Raw genomic sequence first — 20,560 nt, 5'->3', positions numbered from 1 at the left:
ATCTGTAGGCTGCCCTGTTTGTCCATCAGAAAGAGGTTTGCAGCTGGGAGGGTGGAATTTGATGACCTACTGGTAAGGGATCAGGGCCAGCAGTGTTTTCATTTCACCATGTAAAAAAAAAAAAGTTGTGACAGTTCTACACCATTTTATGTGCAGCCTCCTGCTGATAGGATATTCGAAACCAATTAAGATCTGAAGAATTACTCAGGATTCAACCAGGAGCAGATGACTTAATGAGTCTAGAAGTTTGTGATTCACCATGGAGAACATAGAACTTACACGCGTCCTTTCCAGGGGCCTAAGTAGTGTTTATGATGGTTACCGCCACTGAAACAGCCTCTGCACCTGCCTGTCTCCTTCTGCCCTTGACACCCCCGGGACGGCCAAACCAGGCAGCTGTGTCCACTTCACAGATGAGAAGCGTGAGGCCCCTCCATGTCAGCCCTGCCCCGATCTAGACTCGAGACAGTGCAGAAAGCACCAGTCCGTATTCTCAGGGCCTAGGGCTCTCTCTTGCATCAGGAAGGAAAACGACCACTTCCTCAGGGTTGACTGGCAGGAATTGGCAACTGCGTTGGCCAGGGCGCCAGGTGCTGCCCCATCTTGGCCTTCGCTGATGTTAAGTGTCGCCTGGTCCTTCTCCCCTTGCTGGTCTGTAGCTCTGTGAACCCCTGGAGCTGCTGCCCGGCCCCTGCTGACATTCTGACCGTTTCCACACAGCTGTCTGCTCCCAGGAGGCGCTGACGGGGCCCTGCCGGGCCGTGATGCCCCGGTGGTACTTCGACCTCTCCAAGGGGAAGTGCGTGCGCTTTATATATGGCGGCTGCGGCGGCAACAGGAACAATTTTGAGTCTGAGGAGTATTGTATGGCTGTGTGTAAAGTGATGAGTAAGTCCCGCCGCCCTGGCTGTGTAGCTCCATCCCGTCCAGCGTTCTGTCCCCCGGCGTACTCGTGACTGCGTCTCTGTGGTGCTCCCTGCCCACTCGGTGTTTGCTGTTGGTCGTCTGCTCTTCTCTCTGTGCTTTCTAGATCTAGCTTTGCTTTCCTTTCGGCAGCTATCAGCTCAGTTTTCTGTGTCCTGTGCTCACCATGGGCCCGTGGAGGTGGAGGTGGTGGTGGAGGTGATGGAGGTGGTGGAGGTGATGGTGGTGGAGATGGTGATGGTAGAGGTGGTGGAGGAGGTGATGGTGACGGTGGAGGTGATGGTGGTGGTGGAGGTGATGGTGGAGGTGATGGAGGTGGTGGAGGTGGTGGTGGTGGTGGAGGAGGAGGTGATGGTGGTGGTGGTGGAGGTGATGGTGATGGTGGAGGTGATGGTGGTGGAGGTGATGATGGTGGTGGTGGAGGTGATGGTGGTGATGGAGGTGGTGACAGCGGTGATAATGGTAGCAGTGATGGCGGAGGAGGTGGCGCTCCCTCCCTGCCACAGGGGAGAGCCCGGGGCCTGCCCTTTCTCATCCGGAGCCTCCGTGTTGGTTGGGTTGGGAAGGCAGCCCTGCCCTCCTCTGTTCAAGGCTGAAACTCACGAAGGACAAGCGGACAGGTCGTGAGTTCTGCACATCTTGTGTCCAGGCTTTTATCTCTCACTCTTGTCTTGAGCGGCCCTGTGCCAACCCCCCATGATGCACACTAGCTAAGGGGGTCACCTACTCTCCAAAGAGGTGACAATACGGACACTTCAGGGAGCCGAGAACATTGGAACATCTTGCCATATGCACTCCAGGGAACGTGCTCTGCAGCCAAGTGGTGGTGACTCTGTTTCCCCAGTATTCTGGCAGCGCTGGATCAGGCAGAGCTTTAGGAGTTTTAGTTTATGTGTTCTTTGGTCACAAAGAAATTCAGTGTTCAGCTGAGTCAGGTTTACTTAGATGTCAGTAGGTTGCCTTTCTTCATAGTTCCCCCTTTTCCTGTTTAAGACCCTCTTTCTCATCTGGAGCACTTCTGACCTGTGTGTAGGAAAACCCTCCAGCTAGGCAGACCCTTCTTCATTCTGGTTCTGGAATTCATTGGAATAATGAGCTGCTGCCATTCCTGGTATTTGCTCTAAAGATTTTTGGCTGTAGCTTCTGATGGTTTTTTCGTTCATATGCCATCTTGTTCCCTCTTTCCTTCCCCAACCAAAAGATTTTTTAAATCTTAATATGATATGGTTTACTTTTAGGGCTTCCACTCCAGCTGCTGCTTTGTGAACTTTTTATTTGAAATGATTGAAAAGATGAGAAAACAAATGAGCCCTTAGGGAACGTTGGTGGCAGAAACTTTTTTATTTAGGAAAGATGGAGATAGAGAGAAATTATCGTGATCCTTCCTGCTTTGTAAAACTTCTTAAACTAAGGGGCAGCAAAACGCTGTTTGGGGTCAAAGCCTGAGCAACCTGGGTCGTTAAAGACCTTGCTGAATATGGAGGTGCGGTCTTTACCCAGAGGATCAGGCGGACGGTGTCGTAAGACACCGGGGGCTGGCAGATTGCTGGAGCGGGAACGGTTGCGAAGCCCGCAAGGTCGTGCTTCCCGGCAGGCCATGGGGCCCGGCTGCAGGGCTTCGGAGCCTAGAAGCATCACTGCTCCTGTGGGCAAGTTTGCTTCCCTCCTTGAAGGGGACTGAGGCCTGCGCATTTCCGGCTTCCTGAGCTGGTCGCTTGCACACAGACAGACGGATGTGGTTCTAGGTTCGAGCCCATCGTGTCTTCAGAACCAAGCTTCCGGACCTGCTGCCCCTTTGCCCTCTCGTTCCGACGGGGGGCAGGGGGGTGGGTGGGGCGGAGGCAGCTTGCGCTTGTATTACCTTCATCCGGCCCGGCGATATGAACCAAAGGCTCTGTCTCCAACACGTAAGCCTTTAAGCTGCGGACGTGCGCTGCCAATGGCGCCATGTTTGTTGGCACCAGTGGACTTAAGTGCTTCGAAATTCCCCTGGCTGAGCTTTTGAGTATTGTGGGGAATGTGGTTTCTGAAGCTAGCTGTACATATTCTGATTTAGTTATAGTCTGAAAATTGGCTGTTGAGATCCTATTTAAATTAATGTAGGAGCCAGATAGATGTTCTTGACAAGACTTAAGCCGTAGCTTCTAGGGTTAAAACTCAGTAAAAGAGGGTGAATGAAGACACCCCGATGGAAGGACTGCAGAGTGGCTGACTTACTTGTGGTCACACTCATCAGTTACCCAGCTGGTCTCATGTTGTGTTAAAGTTACGCAGTTCTGGAAACCGGGAGGATTTGTTTTTGAATTAAAATTCGTTGATCTTGGCTTTTGCTCTCCAAGTGGCTCTCAAGTGTGTCCCGATGGAGCAAGTTGTGTGAGCAGGTTGCCTGACGTTCCTCCTTGGCCTGGGAAATCCCCAGTGAGTTGGGGTAATGAGAGTTTCCACAGGTATTTCTTAAGAGGTGGACTAAGTAAACCTGTCATCTCAACCCTTCCTGGATGAGGATAAGGTCCTTTGTGCAGATACACGTCTGCCTGGGGCTGGTAGGAACTCAGGAACTTAGACTAGTGCGGAGCGTTTGTTCTAACGGGTTTGGTCCCTGGGTGGTGGCCTGGTGAGGCCAGTGAGTGCCATGGATAGAAAAGCCCAAAGCATCTTCACACTTGTGGTAAGCCCTTGTCCAATACATTGCCCCTGCTGTGGGGCTGGGGCTGAGGGACCTCCAGTGGAACTGAAAACTAAGCAGCTGGAGCTGGAGCATTTGGACTTTATCTGCCCAGTCTGTGTGCAAAGAACATTCAGTTGAATCAGTTGCCCAAAGTGAGTTGTGACCTAAAAATAGCCAGAGAAAAAGAGGAGACCCGAGCCCCGCAGTGCCTTTGCACGTCTGACTTCAGCCCTGTCTCTGGTCAGATGCTCTCAATAGGGTAGTTCTTGTTTAGGTTTTAAGGTTTCAAGAACTGAGGGAAGGTATGGAAGTGGTTTCCTTTTCTGCCCCTGAAGTCCTAAGTAGATGCCTCACTGGTCCCGAAGGTACAGGCGGGGTGCGAACGGGCCCGGTGGCTGGATATTGGGTGAGGAAGATGGAGTGGCGTCCCAGCAGACGGGCGCAGCCTGCCCTTGAGCGCGGTGCCGGACACGCCGGTCCCGTCTGCAGGCCCAGCCAGGCTTCGTTCCCTGAGCATCGTGCGACTTCCGCGTGGGGCCGACCCCTGGAGAGAACCCTCTGGTCACTTTGTTTCAGTTCCCCCAACTCCACTGCCAACCAATGATGTCGACGTGTATTTCGAGACCTCTGCAGATGACAATGAGCATGCGCGCTTCCAGAAGGCCAAGGAGCAGCTGGAAATCCGGCACCGAAACCGGATGGACAGGGTAAACCTCGGGCTCCTGTATCTTCGTGCTGTCAGGCATCAGCTAACTTGGGGTTCGTGGTTGAAGCAGAGGGACGCCACCTCCCCAGGTTGTTGTGCTAACTGAGTTAGGACAGATGAGGTGTGAGAGTGTAAGCAGGCAGGCCTGCCTTCTGGGCGGAGCTAGTCCCCCTCCCTATCTCCACGATCATGGAATTATCCTCTGAGTGCTTATCTGTTTCAGACTCTTCGAGGAGCACTTCCTGTAAACATTATGTTCTGCCTCTTTTTCTTTGCCATGAACTAGCTTTTTACATTTTTTTATTTTGAAGAAGGAAACTTTACATCAATATTGTAAGTAGAAAGCTAGTATCATTTACCATTAGAACAAGGTAACTAGAAAAATATATTGGATGAAAGCAAACAGTGTTAAAGCATTCCAGCTAGATACTGTTGGCCTGTGGAGTTTCAGGGATGCTTTCTTTTCCTTCAAGGAGTTATAAGTGCCAGAGCAACAGAGCACCAGAGTGCAACTTTCTCCTAGACTTACTTGGAAAGGTTGAAAAAAAAATTGAAAAGGGAATTTTTTGCTAGGTCTGGGTACCACCTAAAATCCCACACATCCCCTGTGGTGGGCTTGTATGCTGGGAAATGCTTGTTGCTCTGTTTTATCCACATCAGTTCTGAGAAGTAGGTACTCCCCCTCCCCCCACCCCCAGGAGACTAAGGCCCGGAGACTGGTAGATAACCTGCCCAAGGTTATGAACAAGGCAGTCGTGGCATGGGGCTCCCCTGGGAGAGCTGACGCCCTGCATCTTCGGAGGCAGCAGTTCTGGGACAAACCCTGAGCTCATGAGTTTGTGGGATGTGATTTCCTCGTGCACTTGTCCACATTACATTCAGGGCTTGGCAGTATTTTTAGAAAATGGGGGGATTGTTTCAGAGATGATTCTGGCTATAGTGGCTTTGACCTTTGTTCCAGGTGAAGAAGGAATGGGAAGAGGCTGAACTTCAAGCCAAGAACCTCCCCAAAGCAGAGAGGCAGACTCTCATTCAGGTGAGACGTGTCCTCCAGAGAGGGGCTCCCAGGCTGACCCTTTGGAGTATGGTCGGAGCCAGAGTCCCCACAAGTTAGAGTTTGACACCCCCTTTTGGTTGAGAGCTTACGTTACGAGGAAATTTTCACTGGCCTGCTTTGTTTTTCATCTCCCAACTGGCGTTCTCTAGAATTGCTCACCTACGGTGGAGGGAAGCCAAAGCTCAGAGCAGAGCATGCCTCACTCAGGCCTGGAAGGGACCTTAGCTCGGCTGTGTTTATTCTGCTTTCCTGGCAGAAGTCCTCGGGCATCTTCCTTCTAGGCTGTGCCCTGTTTTCCGGCAGTACTGCAGTACCGAATGCTTTTTTTTTTTTTTGCAGACTTACTGAAAAGTCAAAAGGCAGAAAATAAATCTATCAGTTTATCTTTAACTTTGGATGTAAGGATGTAATCAGACTCACAGCAGCTGCCTCCCTTTGGCTAGAGGAGGTTGTTGACAGGAATTTACAGGACTGATTTGGGACTCATAAAACTAGTTACATCTTAAGTCAGCTTGCGTTTATGTTTAGCTGAAATCTCTCCTCTCATGATGTTGATATTTTATTGGCTCACCTTTGCTTTTTTATCAGTAACCTAGAAAATCCGCGAATGTTAATTTCCACAGAGCCAGTGCACCCTACGCAGGGAGCTTTAGCTCGGCAGCTTTAAACCTGCCTGCAGACCTGGCCAGGCGCCCCGCGGGGAGCTCGCCCTTCAGGACTTGGTGTGAATGGCTCGGCCTCACCTGCCACAGGACAGGACTGTGGTTTGGGGGCGCCTTGCTGCAGCGTGGGAAGAACGGCCCTCCTTTCCTCGCGGTGCACACGGAGAGGCCGGGCCTGGGCTTGCGTGCTAGGGATTTCAGTTAGGGAGGTGCTGAGGAGCCCAGACGTACGTGCTCTCGTTAGATGGGGAAGTGCAGCCGGCCCTTGAACCGCAGGGGTTTGAATTGCGTGGGTCCCCCTACACGCAGATTGTTCTCAATGGTAAAGGCCACAGCACCGCACATGGGCGGTTGGCTGAATCCGTGGATGCGGAACCGCGTGTACAGAGGCCCGACTGTAAGTTACACTGGGATCTTAGACCGCAGGGAGGCTCGGTGCCCTTAACCCCTGCGATGTTCAAGGGTCACCTGTAAGTGTCCAGACGGAAGTCAGAGGAGGCGTCCTGCGACCTCAGCCCTGCTCCACACGACTCCGTGCCGCTTGCGGGGGCGCTGGGCGCGGAGGGGCACAGAGCGGGGGCGGGGTCTGACGCCGTGTGCGTAGATGCCCGCAGGTGCGTGAACTCGATGTGGCTCCCGCTTTGTGGTTTAGCACTTCCAAGCCATGGTGGAGGCCCTGGAGAGGGAAGCGGCCAGTGAGAAGCAGCAGCTGGTGGAGACGCACCTGGCGCGGGTGGAGGCCATGCTCAACGACCGCCGCCGGGTGGCGCTGGAGAACTACCTGGCCGCCCTGCAGTCCGACCCTCCGCGGGTGAGAATCGCTGAAGTAGCGTGTGTGGAACCGGTGTGAGCTCACATCGCGCTCGAGGGCCCGCGGGCCGCCTGTGGTGTGGACGCGGCTTCCGCCGGAAAAGCAGAACCTCGGGGTGTTGGCTGGTAGTTCCCCAATTATTGCATTTTTATAGTAGCCTTACTTTCAAAGAATAAAAACACGTCTTCCATGGACAAAGGCTTTTGAACCAGTTCTATTCTAAATAAGATGATAAGTTAATTCATATCGCCGTTCTTATCTGCCAGTGGTGTCAAACTTTATCCCTTAGCTCTAACTTGCCTTGCTCTGGGGGATGGAGAGGATCGAAAAGGAGGTATTTGTAGCCTCCTTAAGCAAGTAAAGTCTTCTGGGTGACACAGGTCACCCTGTGCTTGTGCTTATGGTGGCAGGCGCCGAGCTCAGGAAAGGGAACAGACAGATTGGAGGAGGACGGTGGGCTAGAGATTCTGGAAAATGCTGCCTGTTGAGGAACCACTATAACTGTGGAACTTAGCTTTTGGTACTTAGAAGGGTAGCTTCTTGTTACTTGGTAACTGAAAGCTCTTTAAAGGTACAGCTTTCATTCCTGGGTCTCGCTGAGGCTGGCTTTCTTAGTGAGTTTTTAAAGCTTCGTTTTCCTGCCCGTTTTCAGTTCCCTAGTCTCTGGACGTGAAAACCACTGTTCTCTCTTGTAGCCCCATCGCATTCTCCAAGCCTTGCGGCGCTACGTCCGCGCTGAGAACAAAGATCGCCTCCACACCATCCGTCATTACCAGCACGTGCTGGCTGTCGACCCCGAAAAGGCGGCCCAGATGAAGTCCCAGGTACACCAGCCAGAGGAGAGACCGCTCTGACCGGTGGTCGGGCAGCACAGATGGTCGTGCTTGTTGTTGTTAGTCCTCAGGAAATGATTTTGGATTTCCAAAGACAGTAGGTACAAGAGTTGGTTTTTGCAAAGGTACTATTTAGAAAATATCTTTTCCATACTTTTTAATATTAAGTATGTCCTACTTAAACTGTTCTTGAAGGTTTAGGAATGCAAGATTATATTGAAGAGATCATTTTTATATCAGTGTATTTCTGGCTGAGGGTCCCACCAGAATTAACATTTGAAATCTCTTTCTAGGCAAATATATCAAGCACATCTTAAAAATTGGTCTCTTTTGTACAGTATAGTTTTTGTGTTTAGACACTTTACATCCCTGGGTTTTGTCCCCTGCTGCGTCCTACTGGTCTTTGCAGTCATCTATAGAGGTTTGTTTCTGGACCTACTTGGCTGATTTTCGTTTTGACCATGTATTAACTTGAGTTTTACTGTCTTGTATTCATAGAAATGAACTTGCCTACAAGACTGCTAGCTTCCTTTACAACAGTCTGCCTATTAGTTTTCCTAGAGGGCCTTGTGATGCCATAACTGATCTTACTCTATTTCCTCCCGTATTTTAAACCCAGCCCTGTGCTGCTTGTGGGGACCCAGTGTGCACAGGCTGGGTACCTGTCCCCTCCTGCCTCCTGTTGCTCCTGTGGTGTGATTGTAGGGGAACTTCCCAGAAGCCCTGGGGGGCTCCCCTACGGCCCCATCTGCTGCCAAGTTCTGCTCCAGCATCTGACCACACATAGTTGAATCCTGTCTGCCCTTGAGCAGCTCACAGTTGCGTGGAATTAATTATGCTAACTGTAAAGATGGAGAAGAATTGTCCTTAAACATACGGAGCCCACATTAGCAGCTGGGTGTTCAGCTAATGAAAGAACTCAGTGTCCTAAAGAGTGGGAAGGGCATGGGTCTGGGGACCCCCGGGGCCTCTGCTGGGGGCCTGGAGCTAAGGCTCTGTCTGAAGCTGGATGGAGTAGAAGAGAAGGAGGAAAGGCCAGCAGACCTCGGGTAGCTTCCGGGAAGCTCAGGTGGGAAAAGCTTACATCCTGACAGGGGTGAGAATTTTTCAGGTCTACCCGATTTTTTTTTTTTTTTTTTTTTTTTAAACGTAGGTCTTCCCTGGCGGTCTAGTGATTAAGACTCCACGCTTCCAATGCAGGAGGCACAGGTTCAATCCTGGTTGAGGAACTGAGATCCCACATGCCGCATGGCACGGCCAAAAATAAATAAATAAAGTTAAAATTTAAAAAATGTAATCTTTTTTTAATTTTTTTTTTTTGTAGAAAATCTAGACTATTATGTAGTATTTTATAGAAAAACAGCCTGTTTTGTATGGTGAGAATAGAAGGAAAGGTGAGACCTTGATCAGTGTGTTCAATCAACCTGCGAGCCAGGATCGGGGAACCACCTGAGTGCCCTGGGAGGCGGAGCATCTTTGCTGCGTGATGTTTACTGTCTGCTCGGAGCCCTTAATCCTGGGGCAGCTCGGCCGCGGGATTACACTGGCCTTTGGCCTGTTCCCTGTCCTGTTATGTAAACTCTAGAAAACACCGAATATGTTGAGCCTCTTAGAACGTGTGCACTCGATTTGAGGTGTGAGTGATGTGCTGCTGTCTCCCCCCACACACTGCAGCTCCAGGGGGCCCTCCAAAGACCCTGGCGCCCAGCATCCCACCCTGTGGTCTTGTCCTCGTAGGTGTAGGAACCGTCCTCTGCCAGGCTCCGACATGTGGCAGTGTCACCACTGCTGAAACTGGGGAGCTCACGGTTCCGTTTCCACTTGGATTTATTCTCTAAAGCACTCACTCTGGTGCTTTCCCATCAATTTACTTGATTGAAAGAATGGCAAGTATAAAATTAAATGGCTTTCATCTTTGCTTTTATAGGTCAGAGAGACATCAATCTACAATAAAAGCATCTTTCCATTTAACTTTTTTTCATTTTGACCCTTCATGTTAATGGCTTCAAGCCCACATAATTAATCCATTGGCTCCGAGCGCCCTCTTTAGGAAGAGCTCGGTGGCTGCAGGTGTAGCCCGGTGGGATTAGCCTTCCTGAGGAGCTTGTGTGACGTACAGCCACGTGCTTCACAGTGTCATTGGGGTGGATGTAGTCCAAATCTCCTTTCATTTCCACCCTGAAAACCTCTCAAATTCAGTGACAAAAAAAACTTTTTTTAATAAAATTCAGTGACCACTTTAATGACTTTTTTTTCTTTTTTTTTTTGGATGAACAACCTTGGAACTTCTGCATTCAGAAAAGGCAGTGAGCTATGTAAGGCAGATGGTAGATATGCCTTCCTTATCACCCCATAAAAATCAGGTTTATTTATACTTCAGTGTGCAGTTTTGAAGGAATAGCTAATTTAGTTAAATAGGAATAAACTAGCTCTGATGCTCACTGTGATAATCATTTCAAGCAGCTGCTTCACGAAGCAAAAATCCATGAATGGGCCCACCCCTCACATCTGCTTTTTAACCAGTGATTTCATTCCCTTGTTACCTCATCTTGTCTGACCAGTGGTAAAAATTGACCAACTCGTCTCCTCTTTCACTCAGAAGGACCTTACTGAGTGTCTGGCGTTGTTCACATTTGGGTTCTTTTTTTATAGTACAGTTAGCAAGTGCCTCCTGTGAAAACCAAATCAATACTTGGCTAAGGAAATTTTTAAAATTCTCCCTTAACTTTGGAGCACTCTCTGGATAAATCCTTAGATCACCGAGAGGTAATACACACATTCTTGCACTACGGTGGCCAGTAAACACGGGGAGGATTCATACTGCCCCCCTGACCAGCTGCTTTGCTGGACTCTGTAGAGAACATCGGTCTTTGCAGAAGAGTGTGGGTGTCAGGCTGGCCCGGCTGTTCTGGTGACAAGGCCTCTCGCTCATCCTGTGCTTGCAGGTGATGACACATCTCCACGTGATTGAAGAAAGACGGAACCAGAGCCTTTCTCTGCTCTACAAAGTACCTTACGTGGCCCAGGAAATCCAAGAGGAAATTGGTGGGTGCCGACGGTTTGCATCACAGTCAGGCGGGGCTTGTGCTCAGGAGTGATGGCGGTGCCAGATGAGAGAAGCAGGACACGCGAGGCCATGAAGCCGGGCATTAGCGTGCCACGGGCTCAGAAGTCTGGGCTCACGTGGCAGGGTCAGGTCCTGGCTGGGAGCCACAGAGCCTTGAGTTTCATTGACCTTCACTCTGTTACCGGAAGAAAAATCTAGGGTGTGAATTTGCAAGGGACTGAGCGAGTCTCCCGTTACCCTTTCCCCCCTTAATTGCTGGTGTCTTTTAAGGCATCTGTTTATTCACATTCTCACTTCTTCTCCCTCTTCTGGTCTCTCTCTTCTTCATTTATCCAACAAACGTTTGTTGTGTCTACTGTGTGGCACAGAGTAAAATGTGTACCAGTAGACAGACCTCCTGGAGCTCACATTTTAGGAGGAGGGAACGGTCAGGAAAACGAGTGTCCGTGGGGATGGGTGCTGTGCCAGAGGTGAAACTGGGATGGGACGGGGAGGGTGCCTGGTGGTCAGGCTTCCTTGGGGGAAACCTGAGATCCGAATGATAAGGAGGAGCCCTCCACACGGCGACCCCCGGGGGGAAACACTGAGCACAGGAAGCGACGACTGCAGAGCCTGATGTTTAAATAGAGAGATTTTAGCAAAATCAAGGAGTTTGGATTTTATTCTAGGATAATTGAAAGCCCTTCGAGGGTTTTAAACCAGCAGGTGACTAGATCTGGGTTATGTTTTTAAAAAGTGTGAACTTAAAAAAAAATTACTAGACTGCTCTGTTGAGAGCTGATGAAAATTGGAAACCACCCAGGAAGCAGTTGTCAAAATCCAGGAGGAAGGGGATGGCTGAGTGCACAGAGATGGGAATGGAGGCGATGGAGATGTGAGTGGTCCTGAGGATGTGTGTCAGAGGAAGGGTGAACAGGATGTGCTGATGGGCTGGGTGGGGCAGGGGGTTGAGGGAAAGAAAAGCATTGGCTCTGCCCCGGTTTCCTGTGAGCAGCTGCCTGGGTGCTGCATTCTCTTTACCTGTTAAAATAGAAATTGCCCTCAGACATTAAGTGGAGGTGTGAAGTAGGCTACCAGGTGGGTGAGCCAGAGGTCGGGGGTGCAGGTGCAAGAACAGGTTTGGGAGTCATGATCCGTGGATGGTATTTAAAACTGTGCCGTAGGAGGAAACCACTTACCCAGAGGGAGTTGATCGAGGAGAGAGGGGGGCCCAGGATGCAGCCGTGGGCTTCCCAGCGCCGGGGTTCTGCAGTCAGCGGAGTCAGGGGGCACACCCTCAGGAGAGAGGAGAGGGGGTCGTGCGTGGCCCGTGTTGTGAGCTGGTGAGACGCCCCTTTAGGCAGAGCTCGCATCCCACCCATAATGACGCGAATTAGCCCCATGCAGGCGGTCCTGTGCCTAGGAACCAGATCCCTCTGCAAAGCTGGCTCCTGCGTATCTGTCTTTGTCAGATGAGCTGCTTCAGGAACAGCGAGCGGACATGGACCAGTTCACCGCCTCCATCTCAGAGACCCCCGTGGACGTGCGGGTGAGCTCGGAGGAGAGCGACGAGGTCCTGCCGTTCCGCCCCCTCCATCCCTTCCCGCCCCTGCCTGAGAACGAAGGTGCGTGTGCGCTAACAGCCCAGCTTGGCGCCGGGGGCCGGGGGGGCGGGGAAGAATGCGGTTAGAAAACTGAAGTCAGATCTGGGGCGGGCTTGTGCTGGGGAGGCTGTGTTCCCGGTGCAGGTCGAGCAGGGGAGGCGCCGGGGTTCACCGAGCACCTGCCGCCTGCAGGCACCGAGTGGGGAGCCTTCAGTAACGTCGGGAGGTTTGTGATGTTTCTCGCATTTCATGGACAGTTTGCCTAAAGCCCACTGTTTGTCCTGGTCCCATCAGCTGCCTCCAGTGTGTGAGGCCTTCCACGTGGAAGCCCCTTGGCAGCTTAAATAGCACTTTCGTGTTCTAGGCTGTCATCATCTTTTCCTAAGAGTCTTGGGAGGTAGGTGACAGGGGGCTGCAGAGGTGACCTGACCCACTCAAGTGCGAGGTGGGCTGAGAAGCTGTCCCTCTGCCTCCTCCTGCACAGGCATGCTTTCTTCCATTCCCTGCCAGTTCTCGACGTCTGTAGGGATCTCTCAGAGCTGTGGGTTTGGGGACTTCCCTGGTGGCGCAGTGGTTAAGAATCCACCTGCCAATGCAGGGGACACAGGTTTGAGCCCTGGTCCGGGAAGATCCCACATGCCGTGGAGCAAATAAGCCCGCGAGCCACAACTACTGAGCCCACGTGCCACAACTACTGAGCCTACGTGCCACAACTACTGAGCCTGCGCACTAGAGCCCGCGAGCCACAACTACTGAGCCTATGTGCCACAACTACTGAGCCTGCACTCTAGAGCCCGCGAGCCACAACTGCTGAGCCCATGCACTGCAACTACTGAAGCCCGCGCACCTAGAGCCCGTGCTCTGCAACAAGAGAAGCCACCGCAATGAGAAGCCTGCGCGCTGCAAAGAAGAGTAGCCCCTGCTCGCTGCAACTAGAGAAAGTCCGCGCGCAGCAACAAAGACCCAACGCAGCCAAAAATAAATAAATTAAAAAAAAAAAAAAAAAAGCTGTGGGTCTGCACCAGAAATAAATAAGCTGCCGAGCCCAGGCCCTGAGATCAGGGTGTGGAATCAGTTTCTATTTATTGGCCTGCTGCTGTTGTGGCTGATGGTGGTGATGTTAAAAGTAGTGGCCACCGCTGTAGAGTCCTCCTCGTACGCCAGCCTCGGCTAAGCACTGTGCATGGACGCTCTTGTTTATATTGTTTTCCCAGAATAACCCTCTGAGGTAGGGACTGGGAGTGCTCCCCGTTTGGGGATCCAAGGTTTAAAGAGGTTAAGTGTCTGCCCAGGGTCACGTGTTCTGTAGGTAGAGAGTAATAAGGATGTGAGCCTGAGCTGATGCGGTCCTGACTCCTAGGCAGATCCAGTGGTGCTGCTACGGAGGCCCGAGGAAGGGGGCGTCCAGCTCGGCCTCCAGACCCTAACACAAGTGCCTTCCTTCTAAACCAGCTCTCTCAGAGGTACCGACTCAGTACAGTTGACCCTCTGATAGTAAAAGAGAATCCGAGGAAGGAGCCAGATAAATAACGTGGTGCCAGCGCACTCCCTAAGCCTGCTCTCTCAGACCCCACCCACGGGGCCGTAGGGTGGCCCTACTTCCTCAGCTTGTTGGGATGGGGGCGCGTCTTGCTTGGACATTTGTGAACTAGGACCTTGTCTCCTTCTCAGAAAACCACAACCAGTGCCAACTTGTGTTTTTGTTATTTTCTAAGAAAAATAACTTGGGGCTAAGCTCAATAATTTGGGAGTCTCACAGAAGTTCCCCCAAAAGACCCAAGACCGCCTGCCTTCTCTCCCTTCCTTCCAGTCCTCTGCTGTAGCTCTTACCGCCGTTTGCTTGTGGGGCAGCTCAGGCCCAGTTTGTAAGGAAGAATATGCTTTTGTTCACGTTATAGAGAAAGTCAAGTCAAAGGTAGGAATTTTGAAAGAAGGGATTTTTTTCTTAATCTCCTCTTGTGCTGTTTTGTTTTTGTTGCTTTCCTTTCTGCTAGACACTCAGCCGGAAGTGTATCACCCAATGAAAACAGGTTGGTTTTGTCAAAGATGTACCCCCTAAGACCTTCATTCCTTTCACTTGCCCGGAAGTTTCACGTTCCGTTCCATTCCATCACCTGATGTTTTCCGCCTCATGCCTTCAGACATGGCTGTGGGAGGACCAGAGGAGCCTGACCTCCGGCACCCAGAACCCAGTGTCCGTGGGTTTGCTTACCCGGTGGCCATCCTGAGCTGCCCTTCTGGATGTCCAGAGAGTACAGAGGAATACAGAGTAACCAAAGTAGAGCCTTCATAAATCCTTTTAAGCTGGGTAGACCTTAAAAGTATATCCAGCTTAAACAGGTTGGTTGCAAATTCCTAGGATAAATAAAAACATGCTTATGGTCGGGTGGAGAGTCATTTTATTTTACCTCTTTTTCTCTGCTGCTCCCACATACATCTTTTCCCTTTCTTCTTAGCTGTCCTTTGCCTTTTGTCCATGTCCGAGTGTCTGTTTCCAGCTGTCTCATGTCCCCCGAGATGTAGTGTCCCCTCAGAACATAGTAGAAGCTGATGGATGAAACAGGTTGAGACAAGTGAACACTTGCTGTAACGAGTCTCCACTTTTCAGATGAAGTTCACTGCGTGTGAGCACAGGCTGAATGCTTGCACACTTGATCTCGTTTAACCCACTGAACACACTGGAGGTAGGGTTATTAGCTCTCTTTGCTAGATAAGGCAGTTGAAGCAGCCTCAGAGTTCAGTCATGAGTTTAAGAAGTGGAGGAACCAGAATCTGAACTCAGCTTCCTCCGTCTTCAGAGCCCGTGGTGTTCCTGTTTCATAGACCGCGGTATAGCTGCCACATTTCCTGGGGGGAGTTGGGGGGCAGTCCAGCCTCCAGGGTCATCGTGAACAAGGGCACACGTTCACAGACTGACCAGGCTGCCTCGTGCTGTGCCCTGGCTGAGGGTTTGGCAGTGGTGTGTGTGTTGCTTCTCAGAACACAAGGGTGTGAGCTGGCTCTACAGAAGTCACTCGTGTGCACGTGCTTTGTTTTATTCTACTGGGATCTGCCTCTTCATCACTGTGTGGGCGTTCCTCTGAGCAGCACATCTTGGATACGTTTAGATGAAGATGAATTTTCTAAAAGTTTAACTTGTCCTTATGCTTCAACTGTTATTCGTTGGGATAGTTTAAACATTAACTTTTGGTCTGTTAAATTCCCTTGTTTATTCATTCTATAAAACCAAAGTGCCTTGGGTCCGTGTTAAAGAAACATGAGGGTTGTACCACCAATAAAAGTGTTAGGAGAGTCTGCGCGCTGGTAGTAGGACTTTAAATCTGTTGGTTCAGTGCCACGTTATTTTTGAAATAGGATCCTGCCCTATGACCTTTGAAATTCTGAGGAGGAGGAGAGAGAGAGATGGAAAGGGCGCAGAGTTAGAATTTGTTAGGCTGGGTCATGAGCATCCTGCCGAGAGAGGGTCCTCTTTCTTACATAGCTGAAATGCACTGTTGCTGTTTCATTGACATTTTGAGACTACAAAAGCCAGCCCTGGTTTAACTCACCCTAGAATCAAGTTGTGAAACTCTTCTTTAAAATGAAAGCTGTGGAAAAAAGGCTGCCTCGTTTCTGGCTGCATTCTAACGAGTTAAGGGTTAGCTGGCCCGGGGGCTCAAGCAGCTGCAGCGCGGTTACTAGCGGCTCTGGGTCCAGAGCGAGTCTGGCCGCGAGCTGGAGAGCTTTGCTGTGGCTGGGCCTCTGGCAGCCTGGGACGGCAGCGCTTTGCAAATACTTGTGTCGGCATCTTGCTCACTTACGGGTGGTCACCTTAGAATGCCGAGTATGCCGCCAGGTTGATCTGTTTATAAAAGGTTCAAATCACAGGCGTCTGTGTAGCACTGTATATAATATTATTAAGGAGGCACTCGTAGGAGAGCTAGGAGTCACATGCTTTGGGGCTAAAAATAGAGAAGATTGCGCCTCACTTTTCCTCTCCCTGGGTTTGTGCTGCGCCTTTGGACACTGTCGTCAGGAGTGCCACGCACAGGTGATGCCGGCCCAGGCAGTGTCTGACCTTGACAAGAGACTGTTGCCATTCTTGCTCTGTTTATGGAAAGGTACCATTCACCCCGGCGTTAGAATTCTCCCCATGTAGGGAAGGCTTCCTTCCTGTTCATTCTGTCATAACCACTGAGGATGTGACCGTCTGATAAGCCCCGGGAGGGTTACATCCTAGTGAGGGACGCAGAAGAAAATCAATAATTACAAACAGTGACTCTAAGTATAATAACCTGGGAATGTCTCCCAAAAAGAGCTGATAGGAAGGGTATAAGGTCAGGGAGGGTATTTCAGGCAGAAAGAATTGCCTGTGGCGTAGAAGACGGTGCCTGAGGCAGGCGTGCAGGTTCGCTGCTGGTGTGGCAGGTCTTCCACTCGGAGGAAGTGTCAAAGGAGTGAGTTGAGGGGTAGTGGGTGCTTGGTAGTGTCACAGGGTGGGTCGCGGGTGTTTTGATGCTGGAATGCCTTTGGATCCAGCTTCTGTTTATAGTACAAAAAGTATCGTCTCCTGAAGGCTTGCACAGTGAGCACAGCACTCTCTCCTCCTCCATGACACCCATCGGTCCTGCGTCACTCACCCCTGTGGAGCACGGTGCATCCTCCAAAATAGGAACAAGCAGCATATCGAGAAAGGGGAGGGGGCATTTGGTGAGGGCTCCCTGGCCCTCAGGAGGGAGTCTGCTGCTTCTGTGAGGTTGGCGTGAGGTCAGGCTGTCCCAGGAGACTGAGGTGTGCTCTCCCCACACAGGATCTGCGCTGGGAGAGCAGGAAGGAGGACTCATCGGGGCCGAGGAGAAAGTGATTAACAGTAAGAAGAAAGTGGATGAAAATATGGTGAGCCGCTTCCCCCTGCTCTGTGCCCGTGTTAACTTTGGGAATAATTCGAGTGAGTCGCACTGTTTTAGATGCTTTCCAGATGGACCTCCACGTGTCCGTTTCCACAGGCTAGCAGACGGGCAGGCTCTGACTGCTCCCACAGATGCGCTGTATTGTGTAGAGTCTGGGTGTGAATAAAGAATTATTTTTCAGCAGTAGCTCGGCTCTTGCTATACGGTGGAAAATATATTTGCAACTAAAGGCATGAATAAAATATGAGAGGCCATTTCAAATGAGTAGAGATTTAATAACTTGGAATAGAGTTGAATTTGGTTCTTACGCTGCCTGAGGTTTATACCACCTATTAATTATTCATCTAGCATTTTTATCACTTACATTTCTGGATTATCTTTAACTGAATTTGATATTTAAACGCGGCTGCTTGGTAATCTGCGCTGAAATATCTCCACAAGGGTTACCTAAAGGAAAACGCAGGGGACAGCCCTTAAAAGACCAACTGCTGTACAGTAGTTTTGCACCCACACCTGCTCCTTTGTTCAGGGGTCTGGTGCGCGGACTTAGGTGAATGGCGCAGAGCTGATGGGTTAGTGGGTGTCCATCAGGCGTCTGCTTCCCTCCACCAAATGGTAAATGGAGGGGACGAGAAGCAGTTAACACTGACACACTAAATTTGCCCTCCCTCCCAGTTGGCGACATGCTCCCCCCCCTCCCCGTTTCAGGTTATTGACGAGACCCTGGACGTGAAGGAAATGATTCTCAACGCCGAGAGGGTCGGAGGCCTCGAGGAGGGGCCGGTATGTGTCCCGCTCCAAAACCTGATGTCTGGTCCCACGCCAGCCTCGGCCGTTTTCCCTCCCTCCTGGGAGCACCTCGCGCTATCTTACGCTATCAAAGGTCCCTCGTCCCCATTTCCCCTGTGCTTTCGGATAAGAAAGCTCAAGCTCGAATCTCCATGGAGATTGCAAGAGGTGGGGGCTCCCCCCACCTGTCCGGCGACCTGGATGGCAGGGTCCGGGCGCCCCCTTGGGTTTCTGGAGGCGCGACCGAAGGCTCACGGGCTCCCCCGCTGCCTGCCGTCTCTCACACCCTGTCGCCCGTCTGCTTCGTTACGGTAGGAATCCGTGGGGCCCCTGCGGGAGGACTTCAGTCTGAGCAGCAGTGCCCTCATCGGTCTGCTGGTCATTGCGGTGGCCGTCGCCACGGTCATCGTCATCAGCCTGGTGATGCTGAGGAAGAGGCAGTACGGCACCATCAGCCACGGGATCGTGGAGGTGAGCCGCCGGGGGCCTTGCAGAATTCGGGCGTCTCGTCAGGGGCTGCGCGTCAGTCAGATGGCTCTCTGGATTATTAGGTCACGTCTCGGAAGTCAGCCTCGGCTGAGTCAAGTTGATCCTGTCACAGGAGCTGTTGCCAACTCTTAACATTAATTTGGGCTTCGACCGTGAATGCGAGGAAAGCATAGGAGCATTCTATGCTGCCCAGGGTGAAAACTGTTTTCTCAGATTGTTTCCTTAGCGTTTCCTTTTTTTTCAGGTGCGTTATAGATGTTTGAGAATGAAGGACTGCTAATACTGTTTCTTTCTTTCTTATTAGTTTGCTTTTTTTTTTTTTTTTTTTTTTTGATTTATGGCTGTGTTGGGTCTTCGTTTCTGTGCGAGGGCTTTCTCTAGTTGTGGCAAGCGGGGGCCACTCTTCATCGCGGTGCGCGGGCCTCTCACTATCGTGGCCTCTCTTGTTGCGGAGCACAGGCTCCGGATGTGCAGGCTCAGTAATTGTGGCTCACGGGCCCAGCTGCTCCACGGCATGCGGGATCCTCCCAGACCAGGGCTCGAACCCGTGTCCCCTGCATTGGCAGGCAGATTCTCAACCACTGCGCCACCAGGGAAGCCCCATAGTTTGCTTTTTTTTGACGTGTTTTATAAGGAGAAAACCAGGTATATGACAGTTCAGGCAACAATGGCAATGTGAGTGAATTGAGTCTTAAAAATATGAAATAGGAATAACACTCTTCTTTTTCAATGGGGAAAAAAGCAACAGTAAATTCGGAAAGAGCCAGACCAGGCTGCTTCTCTTCCATCTCTTGCTCATCTGTGATTAGAACTGCTTACTTACACTTGTTTTTGGTGAGTGGTGGGAATGTCCACAGTGTCTTGATTCTAGAAAATGAATACAATAAAGAATAGAATATGCTGGGGGAAATGAATGCAAATGCGTGTGTCTTAGTTATCCGGCTTCACCTCCTGCTGGACACTGGCCTAGTTGTAGGGTTCCAGGGCTGGAGGGGACCTGAGGTCATCTGGTCCTGCCCCTTGGCCCTCGCCGAGGCTGCCCCGCAGAGAAGCGGCAGAGCTGAGGCTTGTCACTGTGGTGCTGGGAGATTCAGCTCACTGTTTTCTCCAACGTGGACTCCAGCTTTCAGTAGCCTAGCCTCTCTGACTCTCTTCTTTTCTCTTTCCTCCTCCTGGGTCCTCACCGCCTGCTCTTGTTTGGTCCACCTCGTGGTTCCCGGGGATCACACAGCTCAGGTCTGCTGATGCCCTGGGAAGTTCTCTTGGGTTCACGCAATAACCCCCATCTTTGTTCCTGCAGGTCGACCCAATGCTCACCCCAGAAGAGCGTCACCTGAACAAGATGCAGAATCATGGTTACGAAAACCCAACCTACAAATACCTGGAGCAGATGCAGATTTAAGCAGGCGAAGCACGACACCCGGCTGGAGTCGGGGGGTTGGTGAGGCAGGCAGCAGATGTCCAGAGGTTTGGATCTACGACTGACCGACAGTTACTTCCAGAGGATTTCATCTTACACTCAGACCTCCTGGATCTTAAGACTATAAAGTACTACTGTAGAATCACAATTTCCATTCTTTTTAAATGGGTGAAAAAAATGTTAATATAACAATATATGATATATAGACCTTAAATGAAGTGAAAAAATTATCTATTACAGATATTTGACTGATGTAGTTTTCTTTTTTAACTTAATCAGGAGTCCCACTTCTATCGTATTGTCTCACACATGCTCTCTGTAGAAATGGAAAATGTTGATTTTCAGTGATAGACTGTACATGCTACACGCCGGCCGTTTGTTCCAGCCGCGTTGTGTAAATCAGCTCTTCACGGCTCACTGTCCTGGTTTTTATTTTTAAAAAAGAGGCAGTATTCCTCATTTATAGCTTTAAATCAGCTTTCAGAAAGTTGCTGAGAAACTAACTGAAATAGGAGCCGTAATTGATCCTTAAAATACATCACGGTACCCCTCTCAAGATTCCTTTGAAGGACCAGTTTCTTGGAAGTCTGGTGCGCCCACCACTGGGTACCTGGGTGTCTCCAGACGAGTCCTGTCACCAAGGAGGCGCTCAGAGCAAGCAT

At 50.7% G+C, this 20,560-nt stretch overlaps 1 protein-coding gene across 5 annotated transcripts in view; it reads left to right on the top strand.

Moving 5' to 3' along the window:
* APLP2 (amyloid beta precursor like protein 2) overlaps nucleotides 1–20,139 on the top strand; it is a 69,490-nt gene extending 49,351 nt beyond the window's left edge. The window contains exons 7-18 of one of the 5 annotated variants that reach the window (XM_036861132.1): nucleotides 721–888; nucleotides 4,169–4,299; nucleotides 5,260–5,334; nucleotides 6,670–6,828; nucleotides 7,524–7,652; nucleotides 10,607–10,706; nucleotides 12,180–12,332; nucleotides 14,306–14,341; nucleotides 17,101–17,186; nucleotides 17,909–17,983; nucleotides 18,305–18,460; nucleotides 19,779–20,139. In XM_036861132.1, coding sequence (XP_036717027.1) covers nucleotides 721–888; nucleotides 4,169–4,299; nucleotides 5,260–5,334; nucleotides 6,670–6,828; nucleotides 7,524–7,652; nucleotides 10,607–10,706; nucleotides 12,180–12,332; nucleotides 14,306–14,341; nucleotides 17,101–17,186; nucleotides 17,909–17,983; nucleotides 18,305–18,460; nucleotides 19,779–19,880 — 1,370 coding nt within the window. In that variant the 3' untranslated portion in view covers nucleotides 19,881–20,139. Of the gene's footprint in view, nucleotides 1–720; nucleotides 889–4,168; nucleotides 4,300–5,259; nucleotides 5,335–6,669; nucleotides 6,829–7,523; nucleotides 7,653–10,606; nucleotides 10,707–12,179; nucleotides 12,333–14,305; nucleotides 14,342–14,452; nucleotides 14,660–17,100; nucleotides 17,187–17,908; nucleotides 17,984–18,304; nucleotides 18,461–19,778 lie in introns of those variants that run through there. The other 4 variants (XM_036861134.1, XM_036861133.1, XM_036861135.1 and 1 more) reach the window with 4 other exon arrangements.
* Nucleotides 20,140–20,560: the final 421 nt, after the last annotated feature.

The sequence above is a fragment of the Balaenoptera musculus genome, chromosome 8, assembly GCF_009873245.2.
Source record: "Balaenoptera musculus isolate JJ_BM4_2016_0621 chromosome 8, mBalMus1.pri.v3, whole genome shotgun sequence".
In the NCBI taxonomy this organism is placed as follows: Eukaryota; Metazoa; Chordata; class Mammalia; order Artiodactyla; family Balaenopteridae; genus Balaenoptera; species Balaenoptera musculus.
The sequence above is the reverse complement of the archived record's forward strand: the minus strand, read 5'-3'. Positions and strand labels throughout refer to the sequence as shown.